Genomic DNA, 24,608 nt, shown 5'->3' with positions numbered 1-24,608 from the left:
TTTTGTTAGTAAACAACAGACACATGTAATATGAAGAGCAAAGAGTCTCAGCTATTCCTTTAACAGCTAGCTGAGTTTGTAGAGTCCCTTCATCTCTAAGTCAAGAGCATAAACTCCAGTGGGAAGCAGAATAAGAACATGGATGTCAAAATGCTTTGTAATATATAAAATGGTAAATGCATGTGGGTTCTTGCTATAGTCACAATTCCTGTGCACCCTTCCAAATAAGTTGGCTGCTTATATTTTTGTTTGCTTTTCGCAGATGTATCCCAGCATTTAGGACAGTGATTGGCAATTGGCATATAGCAGTGGTCATTAAACATAATTGAATGAATAAATGAAGATCATGTCTCTATAATCCTGAAGTTCGTTTTGTTTGCCCTTTTATCTCTCTGAAATCAGTACAGATGAGGAATCTGAAGGCCTGAGTAGTCACATAGACTACTGTGTGACTACTGCGTGGCTGTGTAACAAGCTATCACAAACAACACCTACTCGTGCACTCACCGTTCTATAAGACAGAAGTCTGGCTCCATGTAACTGGGTCCCCTGGGGTTGACATCAAGGTATCAGTCAAGCTATATTTTTCACTGGAGGCTCCACTAGGGAAGTTTTTCAAGCCCATTAGGGTTGTGGCAGATTCCAGTTCTTTGTGATTGCAGAACTAAGGTTCCTGTGTCCTTGTCATCATCTGGCTATTCTCAACTCCTGGGGGCTGCCTATATTCCTTCTCATGTGGCCCCTCCATAAGCAATTCACAATATCTCATGGCCAGCAGCAGGGTCCTCCTCACCGTGAATCCCCCACATGCTTCAAATCTGTCTTCTCCTGCTCATCTGCTAGAGAAAAACTCTCCTAAACCCAGGGGCACCTCAGTGGCTCAGTGGTTGAGCATCTGCTTTTGGCTCAGGTCATGATCCCGGCATCCTGGGATCGAGTCCTGCATCAGGATCCCTGCAGGGACCCTGCTTCTGTCTCTTTCTCTCTGTGTCTCTCATGAATAAATAAAATCTAAAAAAATAATAATAATAAAGGAAAACCCAGACAGTCTCCCTTTTACTACAGAATGTGACCTATCCAAGGGAGTAATATCTCATCATGATCAGAGGTTCCACCCACACTTAAAGGGAAGGGGCTTATGAAAAGTCTAGGGTCATTGTAGGTTATTCTTAGAATTCTGCTTCCCCACATACACTATACTGCATGAAGAGATAGACTGTCATAAATACGTTGGTGAACGTTTTAAAAGCAGGTGATAGAACACACGTCTAGGATGATCCTTTACGTTTTTGGGTTTTTTAGACTTTATTTATTTATTCATGAGAGGCACAGAGAGAGAGGCAGAGACAGGGAGCCCCATGTGGGACTCAATCCCAGGACTCCAGGATCATACCCTGAGCCAAAAGCAGACGCTCAACCGCTGAGCCACCCAGGTGTCCCGCCTTTTTTCAATGCAAATTCTAAACACTTGTTTCTCTCCCGCTTTAACTCAGTTCACCAATAATGCCGCAGATCAAGTAAAATAATTTCTTCTCCTTTACAGCATCTTTCTCTAAGAGCTTTACATATATTTCCTTATGAATCATCTCTGAGTTCTTGCTCCACACTCTCCTAGATTCTCCACTTAAGGTTCAGAAGGCTCTGTCTTCATGGTCCCAAAGGCAACAAGAATTTCACAGCTCTGCTAACCCCACTCTCCCGATACTATGGACTCAACACCATCATTTTTATCAAGTAAGCTAGGTCTCATCTATGTTTTTCTGCCCAAGGAAGGAAAATAAAACCTCAGAAAACCCTCCAATTTAAAGAAAACTGTCATGTTGTAGCCGAGCATAACTGCACAAACCATGTTTGCGCCAGTAGATTGGATTAGCTGTATATTGTACAGTAAATGAGTTAGAAATCCAAGCAGTAGGTGTGCTGATATTTTGTTGTAAAATTCATGTGTCAAGAAGTATTTGACAAGCAGTATTTCCATGCTTAAATTGAGCAATGGATTGAAGCCTGAAAAAAAGCAAAGGGAATGTATTCTGCAGTTGTCTCTTAAATCGTGTTACCCACTGATAGTTTTTTTCCCATGGAAAAAGCAATCCCTTCAATATAGAGAGACTGAAAGCCAAGAAAACAGGCTTTAATTAAATCAGTTATGTTGCATTATATCATGTGAACAGTGTGCGCCCACAGCAATCTTTCCATGGAAAAATTAAATAAAGCAAATTTATAATTCAAATGTATATAAACATGGTTGGGCCACCTCATACACTGCCTGTTGTCTGTTCAAGAAAAACCTCTAAATTCTAAAAATAATGGATTCTTGGCTGGGGTGAGAGATACCAAAGAGATTTTATAATATATTTAAATTTCATCAGATTTCTACACAGTCTTCTCAAATAAGCTAGAAAAAGTCCAGAAACAGTGACCTTTTGTCTGTACCAAGCCCTACCCTGATTATCTATTCTTGTAGTTTCAATAATACATTTCTCACTGTGCCTTGGTAACTCCTATCTATAACTACCCACACAAAGCCCAGATGGCTTTGCATTTTTTTCAAAGTACCACAACAACATAACATATAAATCAAAAGCAATGTAAGTGTTAGCCTAGAAGAGCTGGTCACCTTGAGTAACTTTCCCTAGCTGCCTAATAAGGTTAGGAGTAAGATCCATTTTTCAATGTGTTAGCAGTGTGTGATTGTTGTTACTATGAGAGAGATTTTTCATTTAAAAAAATGCATATTTCATCCTCAGAAAAATCTTCTTATCCAAATCTCCCAAAGAACTGAGCAAGCATACATTATTCTATATATTATGATGTGGAAGTATTTTGAAAAGCCAAAAGTGCTACACACATTTTTTTTAATTATCAATATTCTGAGTGTTTAACTTCTGAAATATGTTGGATGCTGAGCTAAATTGACTTTTTGAGTTTTCCAAAAGTAAACTAATAGGTGGGCTCCAGTGTTCTATCTATACTTGAACATATTCACAAATATTTCCCTCAACATTTAATTTACTATGAGAGGTTGAAGAACTGGGTTTATTTAATTATGTAATGTCCCTTTAGGGCATGTAATTAGTAAAAATGGGTCACAAAGAAGCCAAAAGACATAACCATAGCAAGAAAATACTGCAAACAGCAGTATTTATATTCTGCAAACAGCAGAAATGGACCATGTTTTAATCCTCAAGGTTCCATTTCTCACGTCAAATAAAAATTTAAGTAACGGCAACTGAGGGGGGTTTTTTTGTTTGTTTTGTTTTGTTTTTTTGGCAACTGAGGTTTTTAAACAGCAGAAAATCTGAACAATAAAGATAGCATTCAATCAGGATAATGCTAACTGACTTAATATTTAATATCTGAAGTCTCAATGGATTATCAAAGAGGGTATTTCTTGCTCACTTAAGGTTCAGGGAGGAAGGGAGAATAGAAACTCCATGGAGTCATTCAGGGACCCAGGCTGATGAAGGCTGTCATCAACTGTTAGCTGTCAGTGCTGCCCTAAGGATAAACAGCTAGCCAGTAGCTGGAGCAAGAGGGATGGGAATATCACGGAGAAAGCGTCTCTGGGTCAGGCCTAGAAAGTGAGATGCATCACTCCCACCCACATTGCATTGGCCTGAACTCAGTACTATGGTCACACCTAAATGCAAGGGAGACTGGAAAATGTGATCTATCTGTGTGCTGAAAAGGAAAGATACTTGGCTTAGTAGACTGCAGGCTAGTCTCAGCCAAACCACAAATGCTCTCTTAACCCCCATTCACAAGAAAAAAGAAAGAAAACAAACATCAAGAACAATTTTTAAAAGGAAGAAAAAGAAGAAAAGTTCTCTCCTAGTGGGGCAATTTAGTGTCTGGCTTTTCCAGAACTTCCATTTCTCCAAACCATTTGAGCCCCGACATTCATTCTTCTATTGAGCGGTATGTCCATTCACATGGCCTTCAAAAACACAAAAAATCATAAAATATGGAAATAAAGGGCAGAGCAGAAAACTTATGCAATTTAGTGCTCAGAAGTTTGTGGGCCAACTTGATTTGCTAATCCACAGTCTGTGCTTCTGGAGAGGAGAAGAAGGGGGAGTTCACAATCCACAAACCAATTTGTGTTGTTTCTGCAACACTGCAAAAGTGCGACTCATGAATATGCTAATGAAATTGCAATGAGAGTTTTGGCACTATTTCATCACCTCAACTAGATTAGAGAGTAATAACACTATGGGTTTACATGTCTTCAGAAACTGCTGTGGTAGTAGAAAAAAAAATTGGATCTGCGATATTTATAATGCAACAAAAATTATAACCATGCTACAATAAAATAATGATAATTATTTTATATGTAATAGTTTGCAGCACACACATACAATAGTTCACTATGAAGGTCATTCACTGCTTTCCGTGTTTCTGCTTCCTGGTGTTAATGTGAGTCGATATTTGTGAATGGGCTCACACATTTCTACTCCTTTTTCCAATGATAGAAAAGAGATTTAAAAAAAAATGGGAATACTAGTGGAAAAAATTTTATTGGCAAGGCAGGAATCTCTTTATAAGCACATAGTGCCTTTTTTATCATTAATTAGGGTACTAAGAACAGAAGGACTAAGAAAAATTTATTCTTACCCTTATATTCCAATTGCTAACAAATAGTCAAACTATATCCTGGGACTCTAGAGTTGTCCCTCAATTCAAGCCTTCTTAACAGTTTATGAATGCAGTTTTAAGGTAGTGACCTATTTGACAGGGAACTATATAGAGACAAAAAGGTTAAAGATTAAATGAAAAGTCTTCAACAGCCTTCATTAGGCAACCTGGGCCACAATGAGGCATCTGAGCATTTTCTCCACGTGGCATTTCAGAATGCCTATTATGAGCGTTCAGCTGAGCTGACCCCCTGCAAAACAGAGATTATGCTCAGCCTTCAACTTCCCAATAGACGTTCTCATTAGAAGCTACGAGAAGTAAGAGAAAATATGGGGAGTAAAAATCCATAGGCTCCAAGATTTGGAATAATCTCTGATCCCATAAGAGATGAGGATGTCGCTAGTTCTATAAACTAAGTGGATGCTGATGATATTCTCACGTTTCACAGGCACCTTGTAAAGGAAAATATACTAGGATTTCTTTTACATTTGTTTAATCAAGAGAGAAAATTTTTTTTAGATTAGTGAGTAATGACCTGTATTTAAAAGACATGTAGCTGCTAAATACTTTCATACACATTATCTCAAGTAATGCCATCCATCCATCAGTATGAGGCTAGGCATCCACTATTTATGATATTAAATATCCCAAAGTGATAAAATTTCAAGGCTATTTATATACATCCTCTGTCCTTCTGGTGTGCCCACTCAGTTTATTATTTTCAAAACAATAAATAAGTTGTGACTAACTCCAGTGACACTTTCAGAATATCCCTGTCCCAAAATGCCTTCATTTTGAGGGCAATTGGGTGCTTTAAATAAAGAAGATGATTTTGCTTATAGAGAAGTTTTTTGGAAAACAAGAAATGGAAATAATTCACTCTAACTGTACATAAATAACATTGTACACATTTGAGCTTTTATGTACTTATACTTGTATATGTATGTATGGATGTGTGTATGACACACATACATATACAATCATAGGAAGAAAAAGAAAAAGCCAAATTGGACATTATCTTTGAGTTGGTATGCATTGTGAGTTCTGTGTTTACTTTGATTCCAAATACACACCTAACTGCTGTTGGTGATACAGTATCATAAATAAGCTCTAGGTTGGGGTTTAACAGACTCTGGTTCTCGCTCAAAATCTAATTTGGTAAAGAATGACTCTGTAATATCAAAGATCTTTTCCAACTCTGAAATTCTGACTCTGTGCTTTTCCTATACCTGTGGAGACCTGGCCCCTGGGGTCCTAAACATATTTCTACATTTCCTTGGATCTCATTTGGCACAACTATAGAACTATTTAATATGTGCTTTATCTCACAGGGATTATCCATGGATGTAAGTGTTTCTGCTACATTTCAATCTGAAATATTTGGGTAATTATTAATTTGCAAAGCTTATAATGTGGATACAACAACATTAGGAAGAAAAAAAACACATAACACCAGAAAGGATCATTTATATAGAAATTCATTTTTCTTTGTTCCTGTTTAGTCTCTTTTCAGACCCATTTCATTTGACCAAAATCTTCGGTGGCTTGGTATCGAAAATGACTTCAAGAAGTAAAGATTGAAAATTAAAACTATGATTTTTTTTATTCAGGTGAGAGTCACTTGGGGTGGAAAAATGCAGGTATATGAAACAGGATTTCTTAAATTTGTATGTCTACAAAGGAAACTAAGGGATCTCTTTAAAAAGTCAAGAACTTTTCATCCCAGCTGGATCATAAATAAGTAGCAGATATTCTAATTAAGTAACACTTTCTGAAAAACAGAGAGTGTAAACGCGATTTGATTTAATAGAACCATCTAGAATATTTATACTATGTTATGGTTCTTAGACTCTTTGGATGCTGAACCCCTTTGAGAATATGACGAAAGCTATGGACCCTCTCTCTAGAAAAACACAGAGGCATGCAATTTTGCAAATAAATTCAGGACCCTACTGGGCCATGGACCACAGGTTAATAACCCCTGATTTACAATGTTACAGCCCTGTTTATAAAGTACAGGGCTCTTGGATCAGAAGAGTCTGAATTTGTAGGGTTATTTACATAAATTTGCATACTCTATTCAATCTGCTCTACCTCTATGTTTATAAGATAAATTATTTAGTCTAACCTACTACAATAGTATTCAAATTCAATATCAGTGACATGATATACATAAAATCCTTTAGCAGATTTTTAAACCAATCAATTTAATCACATCTCACAACCAAAGTATAGCTACAAATACTCTGGCTAAAATGAAGATTGCTCCATGGGCTTTCATATAGTGAAGCCAGGCAGACCCTGGCTTGATCTTACCACAAAAATGCCACAGCCCCTTCCTGATGTTTCCTGTATGCAGCCCTAGAATGTGATGAAATTGCCTTTGGTAGTTTATTTACTAGCCATCAAAGCTATTCTTTCATTACCTTCAGAATGTAATGGTTATTTTATGAAGACTCATTAAATTTAATGAGATACAGCCATGTTTATTGCTATCCTATAAAACAGGGGTTAGGGGGAGACCCATCTTCAAACTGACTCTTTCTTCTGTGGAGTACCAAAAATAAAATGTCAGCCATTGCACTGTACTCAGAGGAAGGCGCTTCAGAATTCAAGAAGTCCTTCCCAGGAGTTGAAGTTGATTAAGATCATAATGACCATTGTTGTTCTTATTACAACCTGGCCTTATTAACAATAACAGCAAACTCATACAACTTAATAGTAAAAATATAAATAATCCAATTAAAAAGTGGGCAATGATTCTGAATAGACATTTTTTCAAAGAAGACATACAGAAAGAAAAAAAAAAAAGAAGACATACAGAGGGCCAATGGGCATATGAAAAAGTGCTCAACATCACTAGTTATCAGGTAAATGCAAATCAAAGTCACGAGACCTTATACTTGTTAGAATGGTTATCATCAGAAAGGCAAGAGATAACAGGTGTTAGTGAAGATGTAGAGAAAAGGGGACACTTGGGACACTTGGGTGGCTCAGTGGTTAAACATCTGCCTTCGGCACCGGGCGTGATCCCAGAGTCCTGGGATTGAGTCCCACATCAGGCTCCTCACAGGGAGCCTGCTTCTCCCTCTGCTTATGTCTCTACCTCTCTCTGTGTCCCTCATGAATAAATAAATAAATAAATAAATAAATAAATAAATAAATAATCTTTAAAAAAAAAAAAGGAAAGGGGACACTTGTGTACTATTGATGGGAATGTAAATTGGTACAGCTACTATGGAAACCAGTATGGAGGTACCTCAAAAAATTAAAAATGGAGCTACCATATGATCTAGCAATTTCACTTCTAGGTATATATCCAAAGGAAATTAAAACAAGATCTCAAACAGCACCTGCACTCCCATGTTCAGTGCAGCATTATTCTCAATAGCCGAAACATGGAAACAGCGTAAGGGTCCATCAATGGATGAATGAATAAAGAAAACATTATATAGTGTCATATATTATAAATGTTGATTTATAGATATATGAATGTGAAATATATTTTTATTTCATAATGGAATATTATTCAGCCATAAAAAGAAGGAAATCCTGCCATTTGCAATAACATAGATGAACCTGGACAGCATTATGCTAAGTAAAATAAGTTAAATAGAGAAAGACAAAAACTATATGATCTCACTTATAAGTGGAATCTAAAAAAGCCGAACTCATAGAAACAGAGTAGATTGGTTGTTGCCGAGGGCTGGGTAATGAGGAAAATGGGGAGATATTGGTTGAATGGTACAAACTTTCAGTTGTACAATGAATAAGTTCTGGGAATCTAATGTACAGCAGTGACTATAGTTAACAATACTGCATTGTATACTGGAAAGTTGCTAAGAGAGAAAATCTTTAACCACCATAACAATAACAAAAATCTCACCATAACAACAATGAAAAATGGTAATTATGTGAGATGAAGGATGTACTAATTAATCTTATTGTTATATGTGTATGAAATCATCACACCATATACCTTAAATGTACTCAATGTTACATGTCAAATATATCCCAATAAAGGTGGAAAAAAAGTAGTATGGTGACAGTCATAGTAATAGTATCAATAATAATAACAGCTACCAATTTTTACACCCTTACTTTGTACCAAGCATTACTGTAGGCACATTACATACTATCTCACTTAATTTAGTTATGCCATTAGTCATAAAGCAAGAAGATGCTACATTTTCATATGCAATCTGGAGCCTCAGCCCAGCCTAAAAATTGAGTTGGGATATGATGAAAGAGCCCCATTGGAAAGGCAAAAGAGCAGAGCCAGATCTTAAAGCAGAACCAGGAGAAAACCCAAGAAGAGAATCCAGATCCACTTTTAGGTAAAAGTTCTGCCTTGTAGTTTTATGGCCAAATCTCACAGTTGAAGCATCTCGTCTTAGAACTCACCCAAACCAAGGGCAACCAGTCTGCCAGTAGTGACCAAGAGCTAAAAAGTACTAGCAAAGAGCTACTTAAATAGAGTCTCAACACTTGGAATTTGGAATAGGATTTGCTGCCCCTATGGTCCAACATGTTGGAGTTGAAATATTTAACTATCAATAGCAATTGGGAGACCATAAATTTTATATGCCAGTTCTCAGAGCAGATTTTAGATTTTGTCATATTTCATACATGAGAATTAAGTTCTACGTTAGAAATCGAATAATTCCAGAATCTGGGTATATTCTTTCCTTTACCTTAATTTTGCCATTCATAAAGGAAAAAAGGAAACTCTATGCTGGGCCCTGAAATTATGTGTTTAACTGACCATGCTCGTCTCCTCTTAAGTTTTCTTTACTTTTAACCCTGTCCCAGAGAGTGTCCAACGTCAGAGGCACTCAAAGAAGGGCAAGGTTGTTTGGAAGGCAGAATAGGAAACTTCCATTGCTCTGAGCCCAGATTCATCCCACTGAAAAATCTTCCACAGTGTATAATGAATATTGAGCATCTGGAAATAGAAATATTTATATTTTCTATTTCCAAATATGTTTCTAATTAATTCTAAATACAAGCTTATGAACAGATTGTCCCTGCAATCTGTGACCTGCAAGTGTCCCAGAAAGTTGCATTTCAGAGGCCAGGTAGAAAAAATAGTCTGGATAAAGAAAGACCAGAAAAAAATGTGCATTTTTCACTTCAAAAGGTTTGGTCCAGCCTACATGGAGAAAGCAGGTTAATAGATGAAACAAACAGAAACCAATACAGTGCTGAGGTATAGAGTCTGAATAACAAACCCTCCCAAGCTCCAGGAAAAGTAACTCTGAAGTAGGATGCTTGTCTGAAACTTTCTCAATTCCATTGAAAGTTACCTTAACTTTTTTTGTTTTGGGGGCACCCATGTGAGCTAATCTGATATAATTAACAGTATACCAGTCAATTTACTAAGAAAAAGTTTCTAGGAATGACAGAGTCCCATGAGAAACTGTCCTTTGGAAAGTACAAATCTGGGACACCTGGGGGGCTCAGTGGTTTAGCACCTGCCTTCGGTTCAGGGAGTGATCCTGGAGTCCCAGGATCAAGTCCCACATTGGGCTCCCTGCATGGAGCCTGCTTCTCCCTCTGCCTGTGTCTCTGTCTCTATCTCTGTGTGTGTGTGTGTGTCTCATGAATAAATAAATAAATAAATAAATAAATAAATAAATAAATAAATAAGAAAGTACAAATCTTTTTTTCTTTGGGAGTCACAAGGAAAGGAATCATTTAGGAAATTACTATGGCAGCAATGGGCTCCTTGTGATCTTCTCTTTATCTCACTTAGTTACCTCAAAGAACTTCCTAACTACAGACATCAGGCAGGCCATTTACATTTGGTGGTGTTGACCATCATATACACTATGGGACAGTTTGTTTTTTTTGTTTTTTTTGTTTTTTAAGATTGATTGATTGAGGGATGCCTAGGTGGCTCCGCAGTTGGGCGGCTGCCTTCGGCTCCAGTCGTGATCCTGGGATGCAGGATCAAGTCCCACATCGGGGTCCTGCGAGGAGCCTGCTTCTCCTTCTGCCTATGTCTCTGCCTCTGTGTGTGTGTCTCTCTCTCATGAATAAATAAATAAATCTTTTAAAAAATTGATTTATTGGAGTGTGTGTGTGTGTGTGTGTGCATGTGGGGGGAGAAGCAGAGGGAGAGAATCTTCAAGTAGACTCTCCAGTGAATGCAGAGCCTCACATAGGGGGCTTGATCTCACAACCCATGAGATCATGACCTGAGCTGAAATCAAGAGTCAGAGGCTCAAACGACTGAGCCAGTCAGGCAACCCAACACTATGAGACAGTTTTGGTTAAACAACACTGATTTATCATCCTACCCAATTACTTGTTTATCAGTGTTGTGTGAGTTAAGTACAAAAGCTTATTTTTTCTTAGAACCGAAGTAGCTGTATACATTTCTTAGGCCTTCTTCTTCTATCATGTTAAACTGAAAAACAACAGCTGCATGGTAAGATAAGAGTCTAAAATGATGAGAAACAGTTTGCAAATGGAAGTGTTTTAAATGACACATTTCATGAAGGCACCATCAGGCATTTTAACTGTTTTAGCGACCAAGTTTGACTCCAGATTAATAGCTCTCTTAGTCGAAGTTAAATAAGTAACCTCTCTGAGGCTCAGCATCCTCATCTATAAAATGATGACCATAATAATACCTACTTCATATGATTATTGATAGGATTACATGAAGTGATGTGAAGTACGTGAATATGTGTACAGTATGTTACTTAGTGCCTGGTATGTGGTGAGCACCCAGTAAATGAAAAATATTGCTAAAATTTGAGAAAAGAAAACCTAAAAATTAAACTTACAAAAAGTTATTTTTACCATTCTAAGAAATGAGCTAAAATCTCTCAGGAAACCTTATAAGGTAAGCCAAGCTTGTCTATGCTTATTTAGATGAAGTTGAGTAAAAGTCTATTCCTGTTTTAATGCAGTGATCTAATTAACCTTTTGCCAGTATTAAAATGACCTTGAGTTGGTCTTGTGACCTCAAATGCTTCATACTGTTGACTTTAAACAGGCTTTTTGGGATGGTCAGAAATAGCATCTGGTGACATGGGCAAAAGGTCATATTCATTTACTTAGTAATAAATAGCAAATATATTTTGCATTAGCCACTCACAAATAGGAAGGAACGCATAAAATTCATTTGTCAAAGCAAGTAAGATATTACATAAGGAATTTAGAATAAATCAAAAAATTCCAAAAAGGTTCCAACATTGATTTTTGGTCTCACGCCACTTATTTTATACCAGAAAGTGATTAAATTATTCATTTTTATAAACTAAAGAAATACATTTCCAGCTAACATTAAAATGAGGTAAAGATGCATCTAATTAAACAACACTGATTTATCATCATAAACATTCCTGTCTCAGGCAGAGAAATCACTGAGCTATGATGAAAGGGAAAAGATAAATGTAGCTTGTGAAAATGTCAGAACTGTATGATTTCTAAAATTCTTTCCTGTTTTACAAATGTTTATGCTTCAAAAACCAAAACTCTAGTCGCAACCCCCATGTTATCCACAAGCTTTAGGGTAAATGACTTAAAAGTAGCCTCTTTGATCAACAGAACCACGTTGGGAAAATTAATTTCAAAAGAGAATCCCAACTATGAATGATATTACATACATTATTTAACCAAAGCCAGTAAATACAACCACATCTGATTTTTGTACCTCTTACTGAAACCTTGTGTGTGTGTGTGTGTGTGTGTGTGTGTGTGTGTGTGTTGGCGGGGGAGGGGTACACTATTCATAGAGCAGGTTTCTTTCTATTCATATAACTCTACGTTGAGTTTCATCATACGTAATAATCATAATTACTCTTGATACAGCAGAAGGAGCTGTATCTTTTTATTTACAAATTCCATTTATCACCTTAATGTCCATTTCCATTTCAAAAGGACACCAAAGGGAGGACATGAAAGCATTCAAATATACTGTTAATATGTGTGCAGTCTAGAGTCTTTTTCAAAATGAAATCAAGTTCAAATGCCTGCCTGTCCAGCATTGTTAAGAAAGATTTGTAAAGAAAGCATCACCTTATTGGAAATATATCCAGCTCCTCTCTCTTCCCTGTAATAATTGTTAAGCTATTTAGTCAATATCTGGCATCTGTGCATAGTTACTCACATTATGCAGAAGCACTTTATGCCTCCACTGATCATGTAGGGCCATCATTCGCCTTGTATTCCTCTAAGCTCAAATGTTTACCTCGGCAGTAAGCTCATTCAGTTATCATTTATATTAGTTATTGGTTACAAACTGATCATTCCAATCCCTCCATTTATTAATTTTTTCATTGCCCCTCAGATCATGCCCCATTTTTCAAGTGGTGTTTCAGAGCCTAAATCGTTTCTTCCTGCAAAAAATCTAGACATAAATGCCAACTATTTGTAGTGCATTATCATTTGTAATGTTCTAATTATTTTACATAATCAATAACATCAAGTCCCTTTTCTTGGGGACTTTCTGTTTATTTACATTTTATTCTACACACGTCAGTTTCCATCAAGAGCAAAACCGATTTTCTTGTCCTGCATCTGCTCTCAAGACAACCTTAATTCACCATAAATCTATTTGTGTTCACTACATAGTTAGACCCAGTTGGCTATGTTGATAGAATCTTGGGGCCAAACATGTCTTGCTCTGCAAAACAAGACTTAAATGTAACTCAAAATGTTACTCTAATGATGACCACGGAGACCAGAGGGGGTGTTTTATTTCACTGTTGTTATTTTGCAGAGGTCTCTGTTTATGATGTGATGCATTTGGGCCTAAGCACATTAGCTGCATTATTCATTGGGTACATTTGTCAGAACATGCATGTGTATAAAGAACTAATGATCCATATTAAATTAATGGCGCTATAAAAAAGAAAAATACTCCATACAAGCAGCTATGTCAGAAACTACAGACTTTGATAAACCATAGAAAGGACCTAATCAGATGAAGCATTGGACTGTTCTGTCTCCAAAATTACATTTCTAGAAATGTACTTGTACACAATGTTGGTTTTATTAAAACAAATTAATTCAGTCATTAAGGAATCATAAGGCAAGTGTCTCATAAGTCAGGACCTCCAGTGTAACAAATTGATTAAATGACTGTGTAATAGTCTCTTTAAACAAATCTAGTGTAACAAGTTAATAGATCTGCTCAATTACCATGCTGGGGTGATGAGGATGTGGGCGACTCTCTCATTAAATCCGGGAGATTGTTCTTAGTTTTTTTCCCCCCCTTTTCTATTTTTCTGTGAGGGCTGTGTTGTGTTTTGGATTTGAGGTTTATTTTTAGGCCTCTGGAAATTGATGGTCCCAATGGCAATTAAAAAAAAAAAAAAACTGAATTCGATGCTGCTGGCTCCTCCAGTGGATTGATTGGTCAGCTGCTGTTTCGGATCCGTGTGGGCCCACCTTGCCCCTTCCCCACCGCACGCCGGGCGTTGGCTCAGGGGCCGCCGGGCACCACCACGGCCCGCGCCCTGCGCCCTGCGCCCTGCGCCCTGCGCCCTCCGCATCCGCCCCGCGCTTTCCCTGCTTTAGCAAAATTTACGGCAAAGCGTTCTACCCAGGAACACGCGGCGGGGGTGCGGGGTGGAGCCTGCACGGGGCACCTAGGTTTCCGCAGAGTGGAAGCTGAAAGGAAACGTTCTTAAGATGTAGCCAGGGGTGGAGGTGCACAGAGTGCTTCCCCGGGCTTCTACACGCGAGGGTACAGGTGCCAGCAAGCCCGCCGGCCTTCTCGGGCCTCGTCTGCCCCCACGCAGTGTCCCGGCCGGGGGGACAGAGCGTCCCGGAGCGACTCCAGGTGGGGTGGGCTCCCCCTGCGGCCAGTGTAGACGGAGAGTGGCCTGGGGGGGGGGGGCGGTGGGCAGGGAAAGAGCGAGAGGGGGAGAGAGCGATTTGGAGAGGGAGAAATGGTTTGAGCCACAAACCCTACCTTGGCATTTCTTTCGGGTGAGTGTTGAGATCCTGGAGCCAAAAGAGGGAGGCCAGGTAGGGAGCAGAGCTCTGGAAGCCTTCCCTCTCCCAACTCTGAGGGGATCTACCCGGGGCTGGTTCCGGGGTTCGCACAGCACCCAGGGAGATCGAGCCTTTTGCCTCTCCCGAGGCGCGGGTGCCCATGACACCCTTTCGCCAAAAGCCCTGGGAGAAAAAAATCTATTACCTCCACTGCCATTTTGTTAAGTGTTTGCTCCTGCGATGTGACCCTGCCACTTTATCTGTTGGTTTTTATTTTCTGAGTGCATGTTGCCCATATGTTACTCTAATAGTTGCTATAATTCTTGAGCAATGGGGCTCGTATTTTACGGGGCTGAATTAAAAAGAATGCACTTTAATAAAAACCTGAGCAATACACTAATGGCCTGACATTGATGTATTTGCATAGAAATGAATTATACCGGCCTGCTTGACACGACTTTTAATAAATGATTGAGGAGGTTATTATAGGGATGCACTTTGGTGTGTGTTAACAGGTTATTTTAGTGCATCCGTAGCCAAAACCGAGAGCAATACAGTCCCGCAGACAGTTGCAGGGTACTTTTTTGTCTTATATCTTGTGACATTTATTGGGACCAATCCGTCCCCATATCACAGTCGCAAACTGCATTTTATGAACCATTCGTAATGTTCAATGTGAATGGAATCGGAGGAAATGAAAAAAGAAAAATGGAGCTGCCCTCCTCTTCCCCATATGCCTCGTCCCACATTAGCCGTCAGGGTAGTCAGTAATGAGCGTTTGATACCAGGAGCCCTCACCTGGGAAGTTACAGAGGCTGCCCACGCTCGACTCCAACGAACGTGGCAGGAAAAGTGGCGGCTCTCCCGGGAACCGCGAGGCCAACTGCTGCTGGGCAGAGGCGGCGAGAAACGGCCCAGGGACGAACTGTCGGTGCACGCGGATGGTCCAGGAAATGATCCTCCCGGGTCTGTGGCCACATGCACCCGTGAGGGTCTTTCTGAGCCCAGAGGTCCCAGAGCTCAGACACTCTAGATTTAGAGAAGACACCCAGGAGGATATATTCAAATACCTGCCTGCATGTGCGTCCTTTTGTCCTGTTTAAATTTCTTTTTCATCACGCGCGTGCACTATCTAGGACAATATACACAAGATAAAACTTAGTTGTAACTGGAGGCGGCCCCGCCTTTCCTCCTGGTCTTAGAGGAGGCCGCTCCGACGCGCCGCTCGCGGGGTATCCGCCGCGCACCGGGAAGCGCCCCAGCTCCGCGCCCCAGCTCCGCGCCCCAGCTCCGCGCCCGCCCTTGCACCCACCCCGGCCGGCGAGCCTCGCGGGACACGGGCGCAGGTGCAAACCTTCACCTCCAGCTGGCGAGGACAGTGGAGGAGGAGAGGCCCCCCCACCCACCCACCCACCCACCCGGAGCCTACTGGGTGGTGGAGTGAGAACAAAGGGCCAAGGTGGGTAGCACAGGGCGGGGGACACCGCAGAGCGCGCCCACCTCGCGCATTTCGGGCAGCGTCGCGGTGCCCTTCGGCTTGCGGTGCCTGCGGGCTGGAAAATCCTTTGCTACCTGCAGGGACCCTCTCCCCTGGCGCTGCGCCGCGGTGGGGTGCTCCCCGCGGCGCCGCACCCGCCGCCTCGGCTTCCAGCCTCTGCCCGAACAGATGTTTTCGTCCCTCGCAGAGATTTGTAACGGATGTTCGGGACAGCTGGTGGACGGCGCCGGCAACCTGTGTCTGTTCTAGAACATACCTGGTGGGAGCTGGGAGGGGAGGGAGGGAGGTAGAGGCAGCAATGGGGGGGGGGGAGAATCAGGGGTGTGTGTGTGAGAGAGAGGGAACAGATGTACACACATGTGCACACACTTCTCTAAAGATACCGTTTAATAGCTTGTTTTGAACGGTGGGGTCTAGCCTAGCGTGGTGGCCTTTATGGTTTCATCGCAAAGCCCAGAAGGGAGAGAGAAGACCGGAAAACTGCTCCGCGGAGGCGAGCGCCCAGCCTCGGTGCTGGGGCGCTCCGGGAAGAGGGCCCACACTTGCACGAGCTGCGAGACCCGCAACCGCTGGCCCAGCGCTGCAGCTCCGTGAGCCCGGAGCCCCCAGGGAGCCGAGCATCCCCCAGGTCGGGCGCAGGGAAGGTGCACGCGGCGCTGGGGGCTCAACCCCGGAGCGCGCGGCCGTCGGGGGCGCTCGGCCCCGCCGCGTGGGGCCAGCCTCGTCCGGATCCGCAGCGCCCGCCGGGACAAACCGCCCAGCCTGCAGAGGGCGCGCCCGGGCGTCGGGGGCCCGGCTGGGGGCTTCCGAGGTCAGGCTTCCCAAGCTCAGCTTCCTCCTCCAAGCTCCGACTAAAAACCCGAGGTGGCCAAGAACGAGGGAGCTGCCAATGCTCAGCTGGCCCTGGACACCGTGGCTTTGCTCCTCTGTGAAGCTGCGCTGTCAGGTGCCTCGGCAGGAACGGGGTCAGTCCTGGGGACAGCAGAATCGAGGGCGGATGGTACAGAGGACGGTCAGGGACTCCCCAGGGAGCTGCTCAAGCCCTCTCTTTTCAGAGAGAGGCCGTCTAGGGGAGGGTCCGGGACTGATCGCGCACACCCGGTGAGGGCAAGGAGCACCCCAGGCCCCCGCAAGTGTGCACCCAGCCTCCGCGGTGGACCCTGCCCCAGTTACAGGCGAACTGGGGCCAAATGTGATCAGGGTTCTGAATCAAACAAGGACTTCGTCCAGCTGGGCTCAACAAGGAATTTGCCAAAGGCCGAATCAGGACCAGAAAGGGAAGTACGGGTGCCGGGCACTTCCAAAGTCTCTCGAATTTCCAGGGGCCTTGGCCTTGCGGTCCCCCCAAAGAAAGAATGTGGTAGGGAGCATCTGGTGTGGAAATGAGTTCCTGTGAGACCCGCTGGATTTTAGCTCAATCCAAACCGTGGGAAGGTGTCCCAGAGGAGTATATGAAAAGAGGTGTATAAAGTAAGGGACAGTCGGATGACAGAAGGCAGCGGCCACTGGCACCCTTTCTGGCTCTAGGGGGATCTCCAGGAAGGATCCAGACCAGCAGCACCTGTTCCTCTGCGTGTAGGCATGTGTTTCCTGGACAAGTGTCCTCAGAGGCACCACCTTTCGGGCTTAAAGGTGTCCACAAGCAAACTAGAGAAGCAAACTCATTCACGGGGCCCAACTGCCAATGTCCTGGCATCACCCACATAGCGAGCACCACCATTAAACCCCATGCTGCTGACTCGCCCTTGCCCTCTCTTCTCCCTTTCCAATCGTGGACTCAGGAAGCCAGAGTGTGAAATTAGAAAGACAGGAGAGGACCCACCTTGAGCATGTGTATAGGACTCCCTGGCGGGGAGCCGTTTTCATAGCAGATGGCATGACACAAGCAAATAGTGTTTTTTTAAATCTGTCTTTCCATTTGATCAAGACGAATTCGGATTTGTCTCCTTCTCACCTCTGCCTGTGATTCAAAGGGAGCCTCAGCATCTTTTCTTTCTAGGTCCTTTTTGAACCAGTAGGACCCCTGAGAGGTCCACTCAATTAGGCCCTGCAGGCTTCCCTTTTCCCCTCACCTGGATGGAAAGTGGTGGGAGGCCCAGGCCAGATATTGGGCGAGATTACTTTAGCCCCAGCCAATAAATAGGACCACTGAGCATGTTGCAGATGTCCCAGTGCAGGAAGCCTTTATGCGCAGATATGGCCCTTTTCACCCTAGGGAAGCCAAGTTTCCTCATTCTCTGCTCGCAAACATACCCAGCTCTTTAAAGAGAGCCTCATTTGTGACAGTATGAGGTGCAAGGTGGGATCATGGAAACAGCTCCTTGCAAGGGAAACAAGTCTTCCGCCCAGCAGAACAGAATCAGGTAAAGTAAGAGAGCGCAGACTTCAGCTGTGGGACTGAGACCCGCGAACCATGCTCCCACTCCCCCTGGTAAAGGACGCCCAGATTTGGAGGGAGCCTAAGATACCACAGGGTTTTTCTAGGCTGCCTGGGCTACTAGGGGCCAGTGAGGGGGCTATTGCCATAATGCAGCTATGGGGAAAAAAGTACTGAAGAAAAGGAGTCGACCAATGAAGTCGTTACAAGCGGAAGAATGCAAACCCCTTTGGAGAGGGGGTGGGGATAGAGAGCTGCGGAGTGGCAGCTATTGCTTGTTTTATCATCTTATTTAAAAGACCCGAGGTCTGGACTTATTCATTTCTCCTCCTCCTTAGACCCTAAATTTGTTCATGGCCCTCAGGGGAAAAAAATTTTTTTTAAAACCTTCCCCTTGGAAACAGAAGTGGTCATTGGCAGTTGGCTTTCCATACAGAGGCTAATGGGGAAGAGTAAACAAAAAACTAGGAGCTCCTAAATTCCCTGTTCTGGAGGAAAGGAAAAGGAGTGGGCTAAAGAAAACAGCCGTAATTGTAGCCTTGGCCAACAGGTTAAGAGAAATTGACTCCAGCCCCACCACCACCTAAGTGCAGCAAGTTCTGCTGGGGGTTTCTTAGCCCTCACACAGCCTCTAAGATCAGTTCACCACAAAGGGGGCTCTAAAGATGCAAACAAAGGTCTCCCAGTGCATCCAGACTCTTCAGGTACTGAGATGGGCATCAGACAGACACAGAGGGAGGAGTGGTCAGGAGACATTCTTCCAAGTCTTAGAGAGAGAGGAAAGCCTAGTTAAAATATGTAGGAGGTGGTTGTATTAATTTATATCATTCTAAGTTTTAGTCTCAGGGAAAATATTGCTGGAAATCTAAGATTGGTATTCCAGACTCTCTGATGGGATCAGTGAAAGAGACATGAGTCTCAACTGCTAAGAGTACTTTAAATGGCCAATAAGTCCTCCATGCAGCATTTTAACCCATGTGCCTTGGAAAGTGAGGCATACATTTCTACAAATGATGATTGTACTGAAGATTTTATTTTACAGTTATTATGTTTTGAGCTGATAAATGAATGTGTTATAGTACCCTTACTTGATCTTCCATTTTACCCAAGGAAAATCTTCACATTGAACTCCCTCATTTGCTACTTAACCTGTGTGTGCTTATTTTTACAGCAATTTATCAGATGTTTATATATATATACTCACAGCTAAAAGAGACTCCTGATAGTTTGGAGATCATTTCTCTGCCTCCAGGCTGGGAGAAGAGAAAAGGTTACATTACAGGTTTATCATTAAAAAAAAAAAAAAAAAAAAAAAAAGACAACAAAACAAAACAAAAAAAAACTTCAAGGGAAAAATAGAACGAAACAAAAAAACCTTGCAAGAGAAAGCAAAGTTCCCTGCAGCTTCAGCGTTTGGGGGTATAGTGTATGCTCATGTGCGAGTGCAGACACTCAAGAAATCTTCTTTGAATACCCTCTACGTGTCAGGCACCATACAATGTCCTGGGGTCACAACAGTAAGCAAGGACTGTATAGTCCTGTCCCTTGCAGTCCTCCTATTCTGGGTTTCAGTCTTCCAACAGGTAGAACAGTTGCACCTCTTCCAAACTGTAACCCACTCTGATCTTTCGGATCTTTCTGAGGCACGTTCTTCCCCTAGGTGAAATGCACAGCACTATACTGTACAGAAGGAGGGGGAGAGAAGAAGGGAAAGGGAAGGAGGAAGAGGAAGAAGGAGAAGAAGAAAAGAGGAGAAGGAAAATAGAAGGGAGGGAGGAAAGGGTAGCAGATAGACTATCCACTTGGAAGCCATCATGGTCTCCAGGTAGAGCATGGGTCCCTGGCTGACATCATCATCTTAAGGGTGCTGAAAGCAAGGTCCCTTGAAGTCATCCACTTCTGCCTTAGTCTCTATTTCATGGAAGTTAATGACAGTGTGCTGATTTCATATTTGCCTTTGCAGTTCCTTTTCTCTGTAATTGCTTTTAACAGAATACCTAGACAGGATGGCTTCTTACACCAGAGGCAACGAAGCCCGTCCTCAAGTGTATTTTCCGTTTTTATTGTTACCCTGGTGCACTGAGTTCGCTCTGCTGCTCTGTTGGAAGGAGTGTCCAAGAGTCAAGTAGGAAGAGGAACTTCTCCCCATCAACTTCAGTTGGCAAATAATGTCCAAGCTCCCTGGAAGGAGCAAGGTCTCTAGGAGCTTTCTTCTTAATCAAGAGCTCTCCTGACTTTGGGGCCAGGTGTGGTGGAGGAGGTTTCCTTTGTTGTTCTAGGGGCTTGTTGCCTCTCTTCCTTAATCCCAAGTAACCAACAGCAGCTTCAGCATCCATCACTCACCCCCTCTCTCTCTCCTGCCTTCTTGCCATCCTGTCTTGGAAACAGAGTCATGTCCCTAGTTCTCAAAGGAAAAGTAAAGGGGACAATTCCAAACCCTCAGTCCTAACTTGAAATCCAGGGTCCCTTCTCTCCTTTGCATCTTTTTTTTCTTTTCCTGAGCTCCTCCCACCTCCCCCCACTCCCCCACCCCAGATTTTCCAGCATCCAACCAGTCTGAGTAAAGCTAGAAGTGTATCTGGGCCATTTTCCATGGGGAGAGAAAAAATACCACCCTGCAAAGCCAGATTCAGACTTTTTTCTATGTCTGAGATTCCTTTGTGGGAAACAATAGTATGACATGTTTAACCAAACTATATACATCTGTATTATAGGACAGTCATCACCTCCTACGTTTATGCGCTGCTTCATGCTTTATGAAGCCCTTTGGCTTTTGCAACTTTGTGAGGTAGTAATTCAGATGGTTTTATAGATGAGGAAATGGAAGCTTGTCTAAGTTAAGTAACTTTGGGGGGGGGGGGTCAATTTACCATCAAGAAATAGAAATGAGCAATAGGGCTCAAGTTTTTTACCCTGATAAGTTACCCAAGGCTTCTTTCATACTATGTGGGGTCGTTCTGGAAGCATTTTCAAATGACTTTAAGTAATCATGAAAGATGTCTTTCTCAGGAGTCTGTCTTACACTACTCTTTATTCAGAGAACAGAAATAGTTCTGTTAGATACTGTATTAATTATCTAAGCTACATAACAACTTATCCTCAAATGTAATGGCTTAAAACAATAAACACTGAGTATCTCACGCAGTGGGTAAGGAATCCTGGAGAGCTTAGATGGGTGATTCTGCCTTGGGGCTCATAACATTGCAGTCTGGATGTTGGCCAAGTCTGCAGTCATGTGAAGGCTTGGCTGCACTGGAGGATCAGCTTCCAGAGTTTGTTTACACTCCTTGCAGATTAGGACTGATTGTTGCCAGAGGCCTCAGTTCTTTCCCAAATGGACCTCCCCATAGGGATGCTTGAGTGTCCTCACAACATGGCAGTTGAATTCCCCCAGAGCCATAATGCCTTTTATGACCCAATCACACACCATCACTTCTGCTGTACTCTGTTCATTTAAGTCACTAAACATAGACACAAGAAGAAGGAGATTAGGATACATTTTTAAAAGAAAGGAATACCAAAGAAATTTTAGAAATCTTTGAAAACCACTACCAGTAGTTAACTTTTAAGTTTCACATAAAATGAAAATATCCCTTGCTTACTTCTCTTCCCACTTTCACTTTTCATAACCTTTCCTCAGTTGAATAGTTATTCTACACATGACAGCAGGGTCCAAGCTAGGAGCAACCTGAAACTGGCTGTTCCTGGTGTTGGTAGTGGTGATGATGGCTAAGAATTCCATAGCTTACTATTCACTGGGCACTGTTCTAAGAACTTCTGCATGTTAATCCATTTAATTCCCCTGATAATCCTATGGATTGCATACAGTTATCTCCATTTTAAAGATGAGAAAACTGAGGCATAGAGAGAGTCATTTGACCAAGATCACGCAACCAGTCAGTGATAGACCTGCAATTCAGATCAGATAATCTGGCTTCATAGTCCTACTCTCAACCACTATGTGATCTGATTGTGGCAAAGGTAAACCATTTCTCAGACCCTCTCATTCACTTGGAACCATTTGGATTTGGGAGAAAATTAGGCAAATGCTTACAAACCAAGTATGGAGCTCAAAGAGGAAAGAAGAAAAATCCAGTGTGAGAGTGGGAGCGGGGGACAGGGAGAAAAGGTTTACAAAATTCTTTTCAAGAGCTGAACCACAAGAAAAAAACAAAAACAAAAACAAAACCCAACAACAGCAAAAAAGAGCTGAGCCACAGCCTGAAGCACAAGAACCACAGCTACCCATGATGACTAGAGGGATTACTACAAACCTTGGACCCATGGAGGAGGCTCAGATTGGAGGCAGGAAAATTTGGATGCCTTTATTTGAAGGTGGTTAGGCCATTTGGTAGTAAAGTTAATAGATTTTCAGCAACCTTGCCTTTCTCTGATCTATACAAACTGGTCCCGAACAATTTACTGGTGATTAATAGTGTTTTTTTCATAATTTTTGCATATCCAAAAATAAAACCGTTATAGAGGTGTGCTGGTTTTCTTTCTCAATTTGATATATCTGTCTCCCTTGTAATAATCAAATATATGGAATAATTATATCTTGACATTTCTTTTGCCTTTACCAAAATACACGGAGGCAATAACATCAGTGAAGTGGTAGGGCTCCTCTACGACAATAATGCTCATTTTCAATTCTGTAGAAAAAACTCTTCCTCTCCCTAGAATGAGGAAGAGATCCATCGTTGAATGTGTATCTTCATTCAAACTAGCCCTTAGTATTCAAAATATACTAAATAGAAGCTCTGGATGAGGCTTCTGCTTCAGAATTCTAGCCAGACTCCGATAGATATTAAACACCACAGAGACATCATGCTCTACTTTTTAAAGTCTTCAAGTGTGGTATTCAATGAACACATTTTGTCAGGGGCCAGAAAACAAACGATGCGATGCGTATCTAGAGATTTTATCTTTAGGCTGAATGATCTGGTGGATGAAAGAGGAAGAGTAGATAGTGAACTGAGGCTCTCAGATAAACTTTCCAGTTTGTGGAGCAACCCCAAGCCAATCTATGGAATGCTAAAGCCCCAAATTCAGGAAGATACCCCATCCCTTTGTCATCCCTTCACACCATTGCTCTGCTCCCTAGTCAGACTTTACATTAACAGTGGAGAGGAGTTGTATGAATGTGTTTTCTGCAGATCTGCAAAAGGGCTATGTTATGAAGAATGTATTTCTCTGTGAAGCTTGTAGCCTAAATATTGCAGAACAAAATACTTTCCTGTCAAAAAAGGAAGTGTACTGAGGAATCGGCTTTTTTAAAAGTCCTACTGAAGAGGGGAGAAGACCATTTGTGCATGTATCTATGTGTGGTAAGAGCGAGGAAATTTAACGCAGAGAAAGCTGTCCAATTTAGGTTAAAATAGAGTTGATAGATGAAATCTATTGCTTACCTCTGTTGCTATTACATGATTGTATTGTCAATGATTAACAAAGGAGCCACTGTCTCTTTAAGCTATTCAGTGCTAGGAGTTCCCAAGTGGAATTTCACCTCCCGGTGTGTGTGTGTGTGTGTGTGTGTGTGTGTGTCCCCACCGATGACCAGCTTAAAGGACAAAACAGTGAGGATCTAATAACATACTCATGTACATGACATTAGGCCCCAAGGGATTTCAAATGCACCCTCAGACTCTGTTGCTTAGTACGTTATTTCCAAGAAGAGCTGGTCTCCAGTCCGAACTTCCTGCACAGTAAGCAGTGACAAAATGCACATCTCTCCAGAGAAGAATGAGTGGTTTTCAGTGCCCCCTCTTCCCACTGTCTCCCAAGGAGTGAAAGAAAAAATGGATTAAAGGTGGATTTCCCAAACTTGGAAAGCTGCTCACTCTACCACAGCTTCTGGGAAAGAAAGCATAGAGCTCTAAGTTACAGAATCCTCTGAATGTGAATGGAAGAGAAAGTTAGCCAGCAATGGAGAACTGAGCTTGGACTCTGGAGACTAGGAAAATAACTTTATAGAAGCTGAGAATTGTAAATGTTGTTGGAACATCTGAGAGACCCAGATAGGGCCCTTCCCTTCCATCTATATCTCTCACCCAACCTCACTGACTCTCTTTTCAGAAAAAGGAACAGAAACACACACACTTTAAAACACAAATGAAAAAGCAGTTTTACCCTTCCTTTCACTAC

General features: G+C 42.1%; 1 protein-coding gene and 1 long non-coding RNA gene across 3 annotated transcripts; both read right to left on the bottom strand.

Annotated features, from left to right (window-relative positions):
• Window positions 1–14,111: 14,111 nt before the first annotated feature.
• On the bottom strand, window positions 14,112–16,708 carry LOC119867225. The gene is made up of 4 exons (XM_038582461.1): window positions 16,561–16,708; window positions 16,090–16,353; window positions 15,388–15,618; window positions 14,112–14,598 (listed from the first exon to the last, which is right to left on the bottom strand). Exons 1-4 carry the CDS (start codon window positions 16,706–16,708, stop codon window positions 14,327–14,329), a joined length of 915 nt encoding a protein of 304 aa, XP_038438389.1. The 3' UTR covers window positions 14,112–14,326.
• Window positions 16,709–16,863: 155 nt separating this feature from the next.
• LOC111093673 lies at window positions 16,864–22,198 on the bottom strand. Of its 2 annotated transcripts, none has more exons than XR_005382889.1 (4): window positions 22,067–22,198; window positions 21,606–21,925; window positions 19,669–19,717; window positions 16,864–17,059 (listed from the first exon to the last, which is right to left on the bottom strand). It is a non-coding gene; the product is annotated as an uncharacterized LOC111093673 (long non-coding RNA). The 2 variants fall into 2 exon arrangements; XR_005382888.1 differs by lacking the exon at window positions 16,864–17,059 and adding an exon at window positions 17,620–19,230.
• Window positions 22,199–24,608: the final 2,410 nt, after the last annotated feature.

The sequence above is a fragment of the Canis lupus genome, chromosome 32 (genome assembly GCF_011100685.1).
Source record: "Canis lupus familiaris isolate Mischka breed German Shepherd chromosome 32, alternate assembly UU_Cfam_GSD_1.0, whole genome shotgun sequence".
Classification (NCBI taxonomy): domain Eukaryota; kingdom Metazoa; phylum Chordata; class Mammalia; order Carnivora; family Canidae; genus Canis; species Canis lupus.
This window is presented reverse-complemented; position numbering and strand designations above follow the sequence as displayed.